General features: G+C 45.5%; 1 protein-coding gene across 2 annotated transcripts in view; it reads left to right on the forward strand.

Moving 5' to 3' along the window:
• The window catches only part of GINM1 (glycoprotein integral membrane 1), a 71,616-nt gene extending 67,222 nt beyond the window's left edge, over positions 1 to 4,394 (forward strand). Inside the window, exon 8 of one of the 2 annotated variants that reach the window (XM_040350596.1) lies at positions 3,560 to 4,394. In XM_040350596.1, coding sequence (XP_040206530.1) covers positions 3,560 to 3,668 — 109 coding nt within the window. In that variant the 3' untranslated portion in view covers positions 3,669 to 4,394. The remainder of the gene's footprint in view (positions 1 to 3,559) is intronic. The other variant, XM_040350595.1, reaches the window with a different exon arrangement.
• The last annotated feature ends 8,079 nt before the right edge of the window (positions 4,395 to 12,473 follow it).

Raw genomic sequence — 12,473 nt, forward strand, 5'->3', positions numbered from 1 at the left:
GGTGGATTTACTAAGAAGTAATAATAACAAATACAGAAGAAGTAATTCTAAGTCAAGTGGGGCCCCTGTGTTTTCTACCCCCTGTAGTGCTGAATTTGGTAAGATCGAACATATAGTCAGAAAGTATCTTCCAGTTTTGCATAAAGGTTCTGTTTATGCCCAAAGGGGATAAACTGTCTTTTGTAGGGCACCCACTATAGATAGAACTTTGTCGCCTAGCTTATTTACCAGTAAACGATGCCTTCCCCATTGGCTACAATTTAAAGGTTATTTAAGGTGCGGTCAGATGTTCATGGTGCATTCATATCAAGAGGGGTAATACCATCCCTTCCACTACTACAAATAAGGACCACAGAATTCAGACATTTATTAATTGTAATACAGTACTGGATATCTAACCGGATTCAGAAAGACTTACGATGGCGTATCAGTAGATACGCCGTCGTAAGTCCGAATGCGCGCCGTTGTATCTTTGCGCGCATTCTTAAAATGAGATACGCCTCACTGTTGCTAAGATACGACCAACGTAAGTTTCCTACGCCGTCGTATCTTATGTGCATATTTACGCTGGCCGCTAGGGGCGTGTACGTGGATTTACACGTCGAATATGTAAATGAGCAAGATACGCCGATTCACGAACGTACGTACACCCGTCGCAGTAAGCTACGCCGTTTACGTAAGACATACGCCGGCGTAAAGATAAACCACCAAAAATATGGCGCAGCCCATGCAAGGTATGGACGATGGAACAGCCGTCATATTTTACGTAGTTTTCGTAAGCGTACGTGAATGGGGCTGGGCGTAGATTACGTTCATGTCAAAAGAATAGAGCTGGCGTCATTTCGTAGGGAGTATTTGCAACGTGATTCTGAGCATGCGCGCGCATGCCCCGTACGAACGGCCCTCATTTACATGGGGTCACGGTTAAATGTAGCCCGCCCACTACATGCCTACTTTGAATTAGGCGGGGTTACGCCGGCCCATTTGCGCTACGCTGACATAACTTGCGGAGCAAGTGCTTTGTGAATACTGTACTTGCCTCACTATGTTACGTTGGCGTAGTGCAAATGGGATGCGCTACGCTGGCCAAAAGATACGCCATTGTATCTGAATCTGGCCCTTAGTGTACATTATTACATGTGATCCTTGCCGTATGTGGGTCGTACTACCCATAGACTAAAGGGACCGCCTTCATGCTTGCCGCTATATGATATTAATAAAGAGTATTCTACTAATGTGGCAAAGCATTGGCATGAATGTCCTGGTGGTGACGTTACCAGCCTTCATATACAAGGGGTTGAAAAGATGGTGTCCCCAAGAGGGGTCTTTAATTTCCATGATAGAAAACCTTTTGACCTCAATTTTGAATGGGATGTCACCAATTTCTACGAATAATATTTATTTCTATGAACGACATATGTTTTTGCCCCTAGGCAGTCATTTTACATCTTTGTTGTATTTACTTTTTATATTTGTATTATTTACGTATATATTGTCCACCATTTAAGAAAACTTTCAGACACCGGCAACAGGTTCTTTTACCACTGTTTTTTTGTATACCTACACTGCACTTGTGCAATATTTTATTGAAAAGCATAGTGGTTTGAACTGGACACATGATTGCTTATTGAACTTTTTTTGGTGTCATAACAATTATTAAAAGATATGTTTCTTTAATTATGTTTTGTTTTATGGTATAGTTGTATGTTTTTATATATCATTTTTCTATGGTGGTTTAGGCTAAATAATTGATTGGATTTCAGTTAAATGTCCAGTCACCTATTAACATCTAGATGTATCCATTAAGGTATCATCTACTGATTGGATAATTGCCCTTTTAGAATGCTTTACAAGTTGTTGCATTTTTTATATATATATATATATATATATATATATTACACACACACACACACACACACACACAGAGTAAAACCTTGGTTTGCAAGCATAATTCGTTCCAGAAACATGCTTGTAATCCAAAGCACTTGTATATCAAAGCATTTTTTTGTACAGGGTTTAAAACGGAAGAGAGGCACCTCTAAGTGTAGCAATAAGTTGCTAAATGTTGTACCTTCATTAAATGTAACCATATTGCTACACTTAGAGGCTCCTCTTCTTTTTTATACTCAGTTGTGACTTGACGCTCAGTTGTGATGACATTGCGAAACGCTCTCAAACCAAGGTTTTACTGTGTGTATATATAATCTCCATTTGTGCATCCAGAACCTCAACTATTAGTAAGCACCAACTTGGGGTTCGAAACTTGTTAGCTGGCATGTAGTTCATCATCTTTGTTGTATGTCCATTGTGTCCTTATTATGTGGGAAATAAAGATGTGTGCATGGCCAGCATTTTCTTGGTTTCTTCAGAAGCATTCACCCATATGATGGTTGCTTTTAAGGCACTGCTGCATTTACAGTGGGGGCAACGCTTCCTCCGTTTTGGAAGACTTGAAACTTTGGGTATAGCGGATGTACTTTGCAGTCTTATGGGCTCTAAAGAACCCAAGTCTGGTAGAACAGGTTGATTCCCCCCTCCTAGTTTTAAAATTGTGTGCACCACATCACTAAGACTTAACAGTCTTTTACTTGGTAACAACTGCAGAACTACTTCAACTCCTCAGAAAAGCTTGTCTGTGAGGGACTGGAGCAACTTGGAATCATACAGAGTCTCAGTGGCTGCCAATGCCTTGAAGCAGTCCAGATACAGAATCTGCAGGGGAAGACATAGGAGTGCACTTATGGCCTCTGCGATCAGAGTCGGCAAACATTTTGGACCAATCACTGTAGTAAGTCGGCTGAGAGTGCAGGGAAGCCAACCACACCTGATAGAGCCAAGGAGAACTCCCGAAGACTGGCTAGATTCTAGGAGCAGAGGGAAACATGATTTCAGGCTGTAGATGTCATCTGCATTAGTAGAAGCACTGCAAGTGCCATCAGTAGAGTGTGAGCTGGGGCTACCCAGTACAGCGTGACTGTGCCAACTGCATGGTGGTAGGGTGATTTAAGGCTCAAGACCGCTAGTAACCATGGAGGATAGGATTGTCAGAGGTGACCAAAGTCATTGAAGGTGAGCAGCAAGTATGGGTTGAAGATCAAGTTGTGACTTTCCAAAAGTGGGTGGGGTTTGCTTCCTCAATGCTGTACAGCAGGAAAGAGCATGAGGCTGCTCAGAGGATGAGATCAGAACGCAGTGTTTAAATTTCCCTAGGGGAGGGGTGAGTTGTCAGGACAAGTCTGATCATTGGAGTAAAGCAGGCTGTGTTCCCAGCAAAGCTAGGGAGCTGACCACACTGTGTTCTGTTTAGTGTGGTCAGTTTTTTTAATATGGAAGCAGAGGGACTGGCAGGAACACCAGGGGGATTCACACAATGGAAGAAATACAGAGAAAACAGGATTCTTTGTCATACAAATGCATGCTACAACGGACACATATCAGTAATATGAAATGCTGGATTTACATACTGTGCATATTTTAAAATGTTATGTATCATAGTGTCTTTTGAAGTGCCCTTCATTTGAACATGGTTTTGTGATGTCTGTCTTCTGTGTTTTTATAGAGGAATTCTGCAACCAAGTGATCTCAAGGATTCTGCATTGTATGTTCCTTTAATGTTAAGCCCTGAAGAAGTAACCGTGAAGGCACAGGAGGCTGGAAATATTATATAAAGCCAGTATTCCCCCTCCGTTTCTCCTTCAAAGGCCTGCATCCAGTTATGATATTCAGATTGGACTGTCTGACTTAAATTATGGTAAAAAAAAATTCCCATTATTGTAAGACTGACTACAAGTAATGTGCATTGTAACAGAAGGTATATAGGCACTCATCCTTTGAGTAATGACTTTAAACACTATTTCCCAGAGGCTAATTTCCACATCTATTATTTATGATATGGCCTTTACAAACAGCCACGCATATAATATTCTCTAACGTATAGGTGGTGTTTATAGGTGGTGCTGTAAAGTACAAATAGGAATTGTCTGCCTTTAGGGTGGACTATGATTGAAAGCTTGGCGCAGACAATTCCCACCCAGGGGCAGACTGACCGTTAGGAAAATGGGGTATTGCCCGAGGCCAGTAGGGGGGCCCCCTATGAGAGTACCTCCGTCCCAAGGAATCTCTTCTTATCCCAGATCCAAGTGGCAGAACAAGTTCCAGCCCTGAGCTCTGGTAACTAGGCTGACAGGGATTCGCTAGATTCCGGCACTCAGGATATCTTCCCCATATCTCTTGCCCCCTCTGTAGCAGCTGACATCTCTCTCAGCTGAGCCTGCACACCACACAGAGCTCACTGAGGATCCTCCTCATACAGGTGCGACATTAAACTGCAAGAATATCTGAGGTGTGTGCATAGTTTATGGATAGGGGAGGGGGTTGGGGACGGGTAACACATGGAGAAGTGATGGGGGGGGGGGTGTTCTTTGAGGGCAGAAAACACATGCTAGTAGAGGGGAAGATGCATGGAGGGGGGATTTCAAATCCAAACCCAAGTGGTTAAAGCAGGCGATAAGGAGGCATTGTCTTGCTTCATCACATCACCTGCTTTAACCCCTTGGATCCCACACCAGCATGCTGCTACTGCTTGCATTGCGCATGGTTGCTGGGTGTGTGCAGAGTGGGTCCTATTCACTTGAATGGGTCACGATCACCCACTAAATGCAACAGGGGCTATAATTCCTGCCGCAGCATGTGTACATCCTCAGCTAAAGGGGGTAGGGAACGACGTATGTAATGTGGGCAGTGTGGCAGGAACACGGGGGGGGGGGGGGGGGGTTCAGTCTGCCCGTTTACATCTATCTGCTGAACACAGGAGCTGTAAAAATACCGGCCTCCTTGTGCATTTATAAGAAGGTACTAAATAATGCTCTCAAGGCAGCCCATCTGTCCATTGATTCTTAAAAAATATTTTAAATGAATATGCATTCTGGGCAAGTTTATAACCTTTATTTTATGTAAATATAAAGTTTTTTCATGCCAAATCGTTTGTATGAAGAAGAGTTTCTTTTGCTTAGATTGAGCAATTATACTCTCCCTTAAATTTTTGCATATTGCACTGACCCTAAAAGGAGGAACACTGCTTTGCCAAGATGCTTATGAATGAGGTGCAGCGTATTTTATGTTAGCAATGGAAGAAACTAATTTAAAACAAACCTGTCATTGTTTGTTTTAAAGCTGACCAACAGGTAAGGCAAGTTATAAACAGATTAAACTTTCAAAACTAAGGTTAGATCTACATGGACCTTTCCACAGGCTTGTCCTTGCCGACAGCTGCCTCATATAAAAACGATATTCCTATTAAACCACTATCAATCCTAATTTATTCCTTCCTCCCTATTGGCTGTTTTTTTGTTGTGCCACCTAAAGTGTGCAAAAAAAAAAAAAAAAGTTTCAAATAACTTGGCCATGCTTTGTATCAGAAACATCCATTTTAAAAGGGTTTATTACAGAATTAAATGTATATTTTCTATTTACAGTAAACATATTTTTTTAATTGAACACTGGTCAAAATTAAAAGTTTTAAAAATGTATTTCCATTTTGTCTGATTACAATATAGCAAAAAACAAACCATTCTAATCTGCCCCCACAAAGAAAGAAAGAAAAAAAGATACAACTTAAGTAAAGACACTGTTTATGCTGAATAAATGGTCTTGTTGTGAAAAAGTAGAAATTTCTCAGGTCTATAAAGGGGGTATAAAGGTATGAGAGCTGAACTGGTTAAAAGTCTTGAAATTTTGTTCTAGCTAGTAATCCCTCTCATGACCCCCACCAATCCTGGGTTACTCTTACCTTACTCTTCCTTTGTCCAGCCAAGACAAACCCATGTATAGTACCACTGTCCAGTGAGAGTCTATCAGTGTCTAATAAAACTATTGTGCTAGTGGATACTGGACTTCTGTGTGAAGACTTGCCTCTGCATGAAACCCAAACCAGCTGAAGTTAGAACCTTATAAACAGTTGGGCTCAGTTTAGCTGGTGCGTTTTCGGTTGTGGGAATCGCATTGATTGCCGCACCCAAATCGCACCACTCTTGTGGGGCTGCCATTCATTCTGATTCCCCCTACCCCCATGCATCTTACCCAGCAGCGCGATTGCGGGTGTAGGAACCCACATGGTCAGGGACCATGCAGTTTCCCTGTGGTCGAGATTTTAAAGCACACTTTGTTGTGCATTTCACGTGGCAAAGTAGCCCATTCAAGTAAATGGGCAGGCATGCCCAAGCAAACACAGGCCACATGGCCTGCACTATTGTGAAGCGAGCCTTAGCAAAGTGAACTAGTGGTAAGCACTTATTGAGGTTTTATAACAAGGTCTTGCCCAAGAGGTTTGTTTTAAAAAAAAAAAAAAAACCTTTTCAGATATATTTTGTGTTAAATTATTAAACTGTATATACAACTGTCAGATTTGGTTCCTAAAAGTGACTTATTTTTAAGCAAGCCAAAGTTAGTTTTACCTTGCCAATAAATGTAATCGGGGTACAAAAATTGTGTGTGACAAAATCTCTTGCAAGACTGGAAACAAAGTATTGGTTTTTGACACTGTGCCATGTCTGAACTTTAGCACTAATTTATTGAGTGAACATTTTATAAACTGTTACTTTTGCCTTTCATGCCCTGGATTTGTTTCACTTAGCAATGTATGTTAGTTTATATTACCTTGCTCACTGTAGTTTTTAAAGTTTTTTTGTTTTTGTTTTTTTGCAAGCTGGTATTGTTTAGTAAAATTCATAAGTAGATTCACCAACAGACTGTTTCAACATGTTTTGAGCCCTGTAACTATTTAGCATAATGAAGGGCATCAAAAATGTATAGCTACTTCCATGAAGAAAATGTTAAATCGCCCTTTTCTCAGGATGGTGTTCTAAGTGATTTTGCTATCCAGATATAGATACATTAGCTTATATTTGTATTAATCAAAAGCAGGGAGGTCTTATTAAATCTTTAGTTTACGGTTTTGAAAGAAAACCAAAATGTTTAAAAATCAAATGCGATTTGTATCAATTTTCTGTTTTGTTAAAATATGAAACTGTAAAATCAAATAAAATATTTTGTATTCACCATGACTGAGTTTTCTGCTTTGCCACCCTCACGATCACTTGGTTTTCAAATACACATACCATAGTTTGTAGACTATAAACTTTCCTACAGACTAAATAATATACATGGATTTGGGTTATTTTTTTACCAAAGAAAAAAAAAATGTTGGCCTACATTTTATGAAGATAGATTTGTTGGCAACATTTTTTTTAACTGAAAATAAGGTAAACATTTATTTTTTTCCCCCCAAAACTCAGTATTTTTTTCGTTTTTATATACAAAAAATAAAAAACCCAGTGGTGATTAAATACCACCAAAAGAAAGCTCTATTTGTGTGGAAATAAAAATGAACTTGCGTACAGTGTTGCATGACCGAGTAATTGCCAGTTAAAGCACAGTGAATAGCAAATGGTTCAGGTCATGAAGGAAGTAGTAAAATATTCTGGTGGTTAATAAAAGGAGACTGCTTTAGAGGCAGCAATCCCTACAGTGCATACGGAAAGTATTCACATCGCTTCATTATTTCCACATTTTGTCATGTTGCAGCCTTATTCCAAAATGGATTAAATTCATTATTTTCCCCCAAATTCTACATACAATACCCCATAACGACAACGTGAAAGAAGTTTGTTTGAAATCTTTGCAAATTTATTAAAAATAAAATCACATGTACTTAAGTATTCACAGCCTTTGCTTAATGCTTTGTTGAAGCACCAATTACAGCCTCAAGTATTTTGGAATATAATTCTACAAGCTTGGCACATCTATTTCTCTTCCGTTCATGGACGGACACAGCAGCATTGACCTTAGGGTTATATATCCTTCCTTTCAGGAGAGACTAGGCAGAAAAAAAACAACACATCAAGTGTTAAAACACTTCTCTCAGTACAGCACCTCCCAGGGGGGCGGGTCCCCCGAGTACATCTCACTCTCTGCATCATGCAGTTCCAGTTTTTTTCTGCCTAGCGTTAGAACACATTGCTCCTCTGGGCCCATGTGCTCTGGAGGTTTTTTTCGGCCATTTTGTCACTTTTATTTTGTTTTTCCTGCATTTTTGGATCCTGGGATCTACAATCAACTGCCGACTGGGTGACAGGCTGGATCTGCGATCCTTGTAGTCCCCCCCCATGTTCAGCCATCGAGCATGTGCCGGCCTTTAGGTACGCGCTGGGCCGTCCACGACATGCCCCGTTGCTCCAGGGGTGGCCGTTGAGCTATATGCTACAGGGCACACATATGACCGGTCTCTATGGCTGAGTCACAGTGTGCCGGGCCGACAGCCATGCCGTGTCTGCTGTGGACGTTGGGTCTGTCTGGAATGCCTCCAGCCGGTGGTCGCAGGATAAGTAAGTAGTATCCCCTTGCCTTGGCAGGGTGGTTCGGCTGGTGCATTCCTGGGGAGGTCGATCGAGGGTCCGCCCTGCTTTCCTCTCTCCCTTCCTTCCCTGCATGCTGGGTGATGGCCGTGAGGTGGGGGGTCCGCCTGCGGGGCTCCGCTGCTGTGGGGTGCTGTTTTTTTATCTTTTATGGTGCCGTGTGTGCTGGGGGGTCCTGCAGGGTCTGGTGCATTTGCTGTGTTTTTTTGTCACTATGTTTTTAAACACGTGTATGGCCGCCATTTTGCCGGTGACACGCTCCTATTAAATTGGCGGCCATTTTCTTGTAGCCCGCATGCTGTTTTTCTGCATGTCGGCGGCCATCTTGGAAAGGGTTTGGCCTCTAGTGACCAGAATAACGGCGCCAAGGCTCTCCGTACACTTCCTGAGGGACGGCACAGCACGGACAGCGTTTTCAGCTCTCAGCAGCACTACAGCCTGGGCGGGTGGTGAGTCCTCTGCTCTCTGTTGCGGCCGGGAGGGTGGCCTGTGGGTCTTGCCTTGCAGTACAAGGGCGGCATTTACGGTGGGTCAGCATAGCGTCCGAGCCGGAGGCTTCTACCCCAAGCATGCCATAATTAACCCTTAGTGCCCCTGTTCCTGCGGCCTCGGTGGATGCTATGACGGCAGTCCTTGAGGCGTTTGTTGCCAGGATTGAAGCTGCGAGTGGCCAGAAGGGGGGTAAAAAGTGCCCCCTCCCTCTGCCTTCTTCTGGGGATGTCTCTGACACAGAATCAGGCCCTGCTACGGCGTCTGGCCCTGGTTCCGTTATGTCAGAAGATGCAGGCCTAGCCCACACGGACAGTGAGGATGACTCTGCTTCAGGGTCAGCGCATGATAAGGCGTTTGGAGCTCTTATCACTGCGGTGCGGGATACTCAAACTTGAGGATTCAGCGGAGGCATCATAGACGCTGGTCCCTTTTGGGTTCCGCAAGCCGCCCCGCACCGCAAAAGTGTTTCCTTGTGTTCCATATCTGGACAAACTGTTGTACAAGGAATGGGATCAGCCGCAGAAAGTTTTTGCTGTTCCAAAACACTTTGCAGTCCATTACCCCGTTTAAGGAGGATTTCCTAAAAAAAAAAAAAATGGGTATCTCCTCCGTCAGTGGACCCCCCTGTGTCCAGACTGAACAAGGCTACCACGTTGCCTGTGGAAGGGGCTCCCGCTTTTAAGGACCCCGCAGATAGGAGAGTTGAGGCTGTGGCCCGCTCCATGTTCACAGTGGTGGGGTCGGCAGTGAGACCGGTCCTGGCCGGGGCTCTGGTGTCGCAGACACTTACCAAACGGGCAAAGTCCTTGCTGCAGGAGCTGGAGGCGCATAATGCTTCTGAGGCCTGTGTGGACCTGGCTGACCAGTTGGTACAGGGCCTAAAGTTTGTCTGCGAGTCGGCCCTGGATACGCTCCCCTTGCTCTCCAGGGCTTCTGCCTATGCGGTGGTGCTATGCCGCCTTGTGTGGCTGAAGTGTTGGTCTGCGGACCAGTCTTCTAAAAAGGCCTTGGTGGACTTACCCTTTAAGGGTGAACGGCTCTTTGGGGCGTCCCTGGATGACATAAAAGATGCCACAGGCGGTAAGAGCACTCTGCTCCCGCAATCTGGAAAGGGTAAGGAGCCTCGCCGTAAGCAAAGGCCCTCCTTTACTACCCCCCAAGCATTTTTTTTGAGCGGCAGGAAAACGTTTTCAGGGTGCTAAGGTGCCCGCTGAAGGGCAAAAGCGCACCTGGTACTGCAAGCCCAACAAGCCTGCCTCTGCATGAAGGTCTGCCCCCACCTGCATCTCGGGTGGCAGCTTCGCGGCTCAGTGGAGGTCTTTTCTTTCCGACCGATGGGTTTGCTAAGTAGTTTCCTCGGGGTACAAGATAGTTTCTCTCTTGTCCACCAAACAGATTTTTTTCCTTCCAACCTCCGGAACGCCAGGTGGCTCTGTTAGGGGCTGTCCAGGATCTGCTGGTCAGGAGAGTGATTGTACTGGTTCCCTCAACGGAACGGTTTAAGGGGTTTTACTTCAATCTGTTTGTAGTCCCCAAGAAGGAAGAGGTCCGTCCAATCCTCGACCTCAAGGCCCTCAATTGTTTTGTCAAGGTGAAAAAATTCAGGATGGAGTTGATCCGCTCTGTAGTGGCAGTGCTCCATCAGGGGGATTTTCTAGCATCCTTGGATATCAGGGACGCATACCTGCATATCCCCATATGCGCAAAACACCAGAGATTTCTGCATTTTGCAGTCGGAGAGACCCATTTTCAATTTGTGGCCCTCCCGTTCGGCCTGGCCTCGGCACCACGGGTTTTTTTTACCAAGGTGCTCTCTCCGATTCTGGCCCTGCTGAGGCAGCGTGGGATCGCTATCGTAGGATACCTGGACGACCTTCTCCTGAGAGCTTCTTCAAGCTCAGAATTAGAAGAGGATGTGTCTATCACGTGTCAGACCCTACGAGAATTCGGTTGGCTACTGAATACCCAGAAGTCAGTATTGGTACCGTCTCATCGACTGGAATACCTGGGGTTAGTCCTGGACTCCTCGGAGGCGAGGGTTTTCCTCCCAACGGAAAAAGTACAGACACTGCGGTGCATCGATTTGGCGACCTAGAAGTGGGCGTCGCTTCGCTTTTGCATGAGCGTGCTGGGTCTGATGGTGGCCTCTTTCGAGGAGGTTCCTTATGCTCAATTCAACACTCAAGTGTTACAGAAAGAGATTCTGTCACGTTGGGGACAAGCTCCCTTAGTCTCTGGATTACCAGATTCGGGTGAGTCGACTGGCCAGGTCCTCCCTGGTGTGGTGGCTGACATCTGGTACTTCGGACCGGGAAATCGTTTCTGCCATGCCACTGGATGGTGGTCACAACGGATGCCAGCCTCTTCGGCTGGGGGGGTGTTCAGTCAGCCCAGGGGCGCTGGACTCAGGAGGAGTCCCGCCTACCGATCAATGCCCTGGAGCTCAGGGCGATCAAGCTGTGCCTCTCCATGTGGTCTCTGGGTCTGCAGAACAGACTAGTCAGGATCCAGTACGACAACGCCATGGCCGTGGCGTACGTCAATCATCAGGGGGGCACACGGAGCTCGGCTGCAGCGACGGAAGTAGTGCACATCCTCCGGTGGGTCGAAAGGTACGTTCCGGCTCTCTCGGCGGTTTACATTCCAGGGGTGCTGAACTGGCAAGCCGACTACCTAAGTCGCCAAACACTAGACCAAGGAGAATGGTTGCTACACCTGGACGAGTTTGTGCCACAAGTGGGGCACTCCAGACATGGATCTTCTGGCGTCCCGTCTCAATCGGAAGGTGTCGCGGTTCATGGCCAGGTCAAGAGACCCGTTGGCAGACGCGTCAGTGGCAGTGTGGGGTCACTATCGCCTAATCTACGCCTTCCCGCCTCTAAAGCTTCTTCCTTGCCTGCTGTGCAGAGTGGAAGCCGAGGGGATACCAACAATCCTGATCGCTCTAGATTGGCCGCACCGTCCCTGGTACGTCTGGTGGCAGACGTCCCTTGGCGTCTACCCCCTGAGAGAAGATCTCCTGTCGCAGGGTCCTATCTTTCACCCTGCTTTACAGTCGCTGGCTTTAACGGCATGGCTGTTAAGAGCCAGGTGCAGAAGGACCGAGGCCTGTCGGGCTCGGTGATCTCTACCATGCTACGAGCATGGAAGTCTACTTCACGAAAGATTTATCTGTGTGAGGAGATGAAATGGCGCCCCAGTACATACGTGATGTCCCCGAATTCTGCGGTTCTTACAGCATGGAGTGGATCAGGCTCTCTCGCCTTAAGTACGGTTAAGAGTCAGATTTCGGCTCTAGCTGTCTTTCAGCGACCCTTGGTGGTGCACTCCCTGGTGTGTACGTTTGTGCACTGTGCGTCCTCCACGGGACTTGAATTTCGTCCTTTCGGTGCTTCAAGAGGCTCTGTTTGAGGACATTCGGAAGATTCCTTTGTTGACTCTGTCCCAGAAGGTGGTTTTTCTGGTGGCAATTACCTTGGTCAGATGGGTATCTGAACTGGCGGTCTTGTCTTGCAAGGCTTCTTACTTGGTCATCCATAAGGATAAGGTGGTGCTGTGGCCGCAGCCGTC

The sequence above is a fragment of the Rana temporaria genome, chromosome 4 (genome assembly GCF_905171775.1).
Source record: "Rana temporaria chromosome 4, aRanTem1.1, whole genome shotgun sequence".
Lineage (NCBI taxonomy): Eukaryota > Metazoa > Chordata > Amphibia > Anura > Ranidae > Rana > Rana temporaria.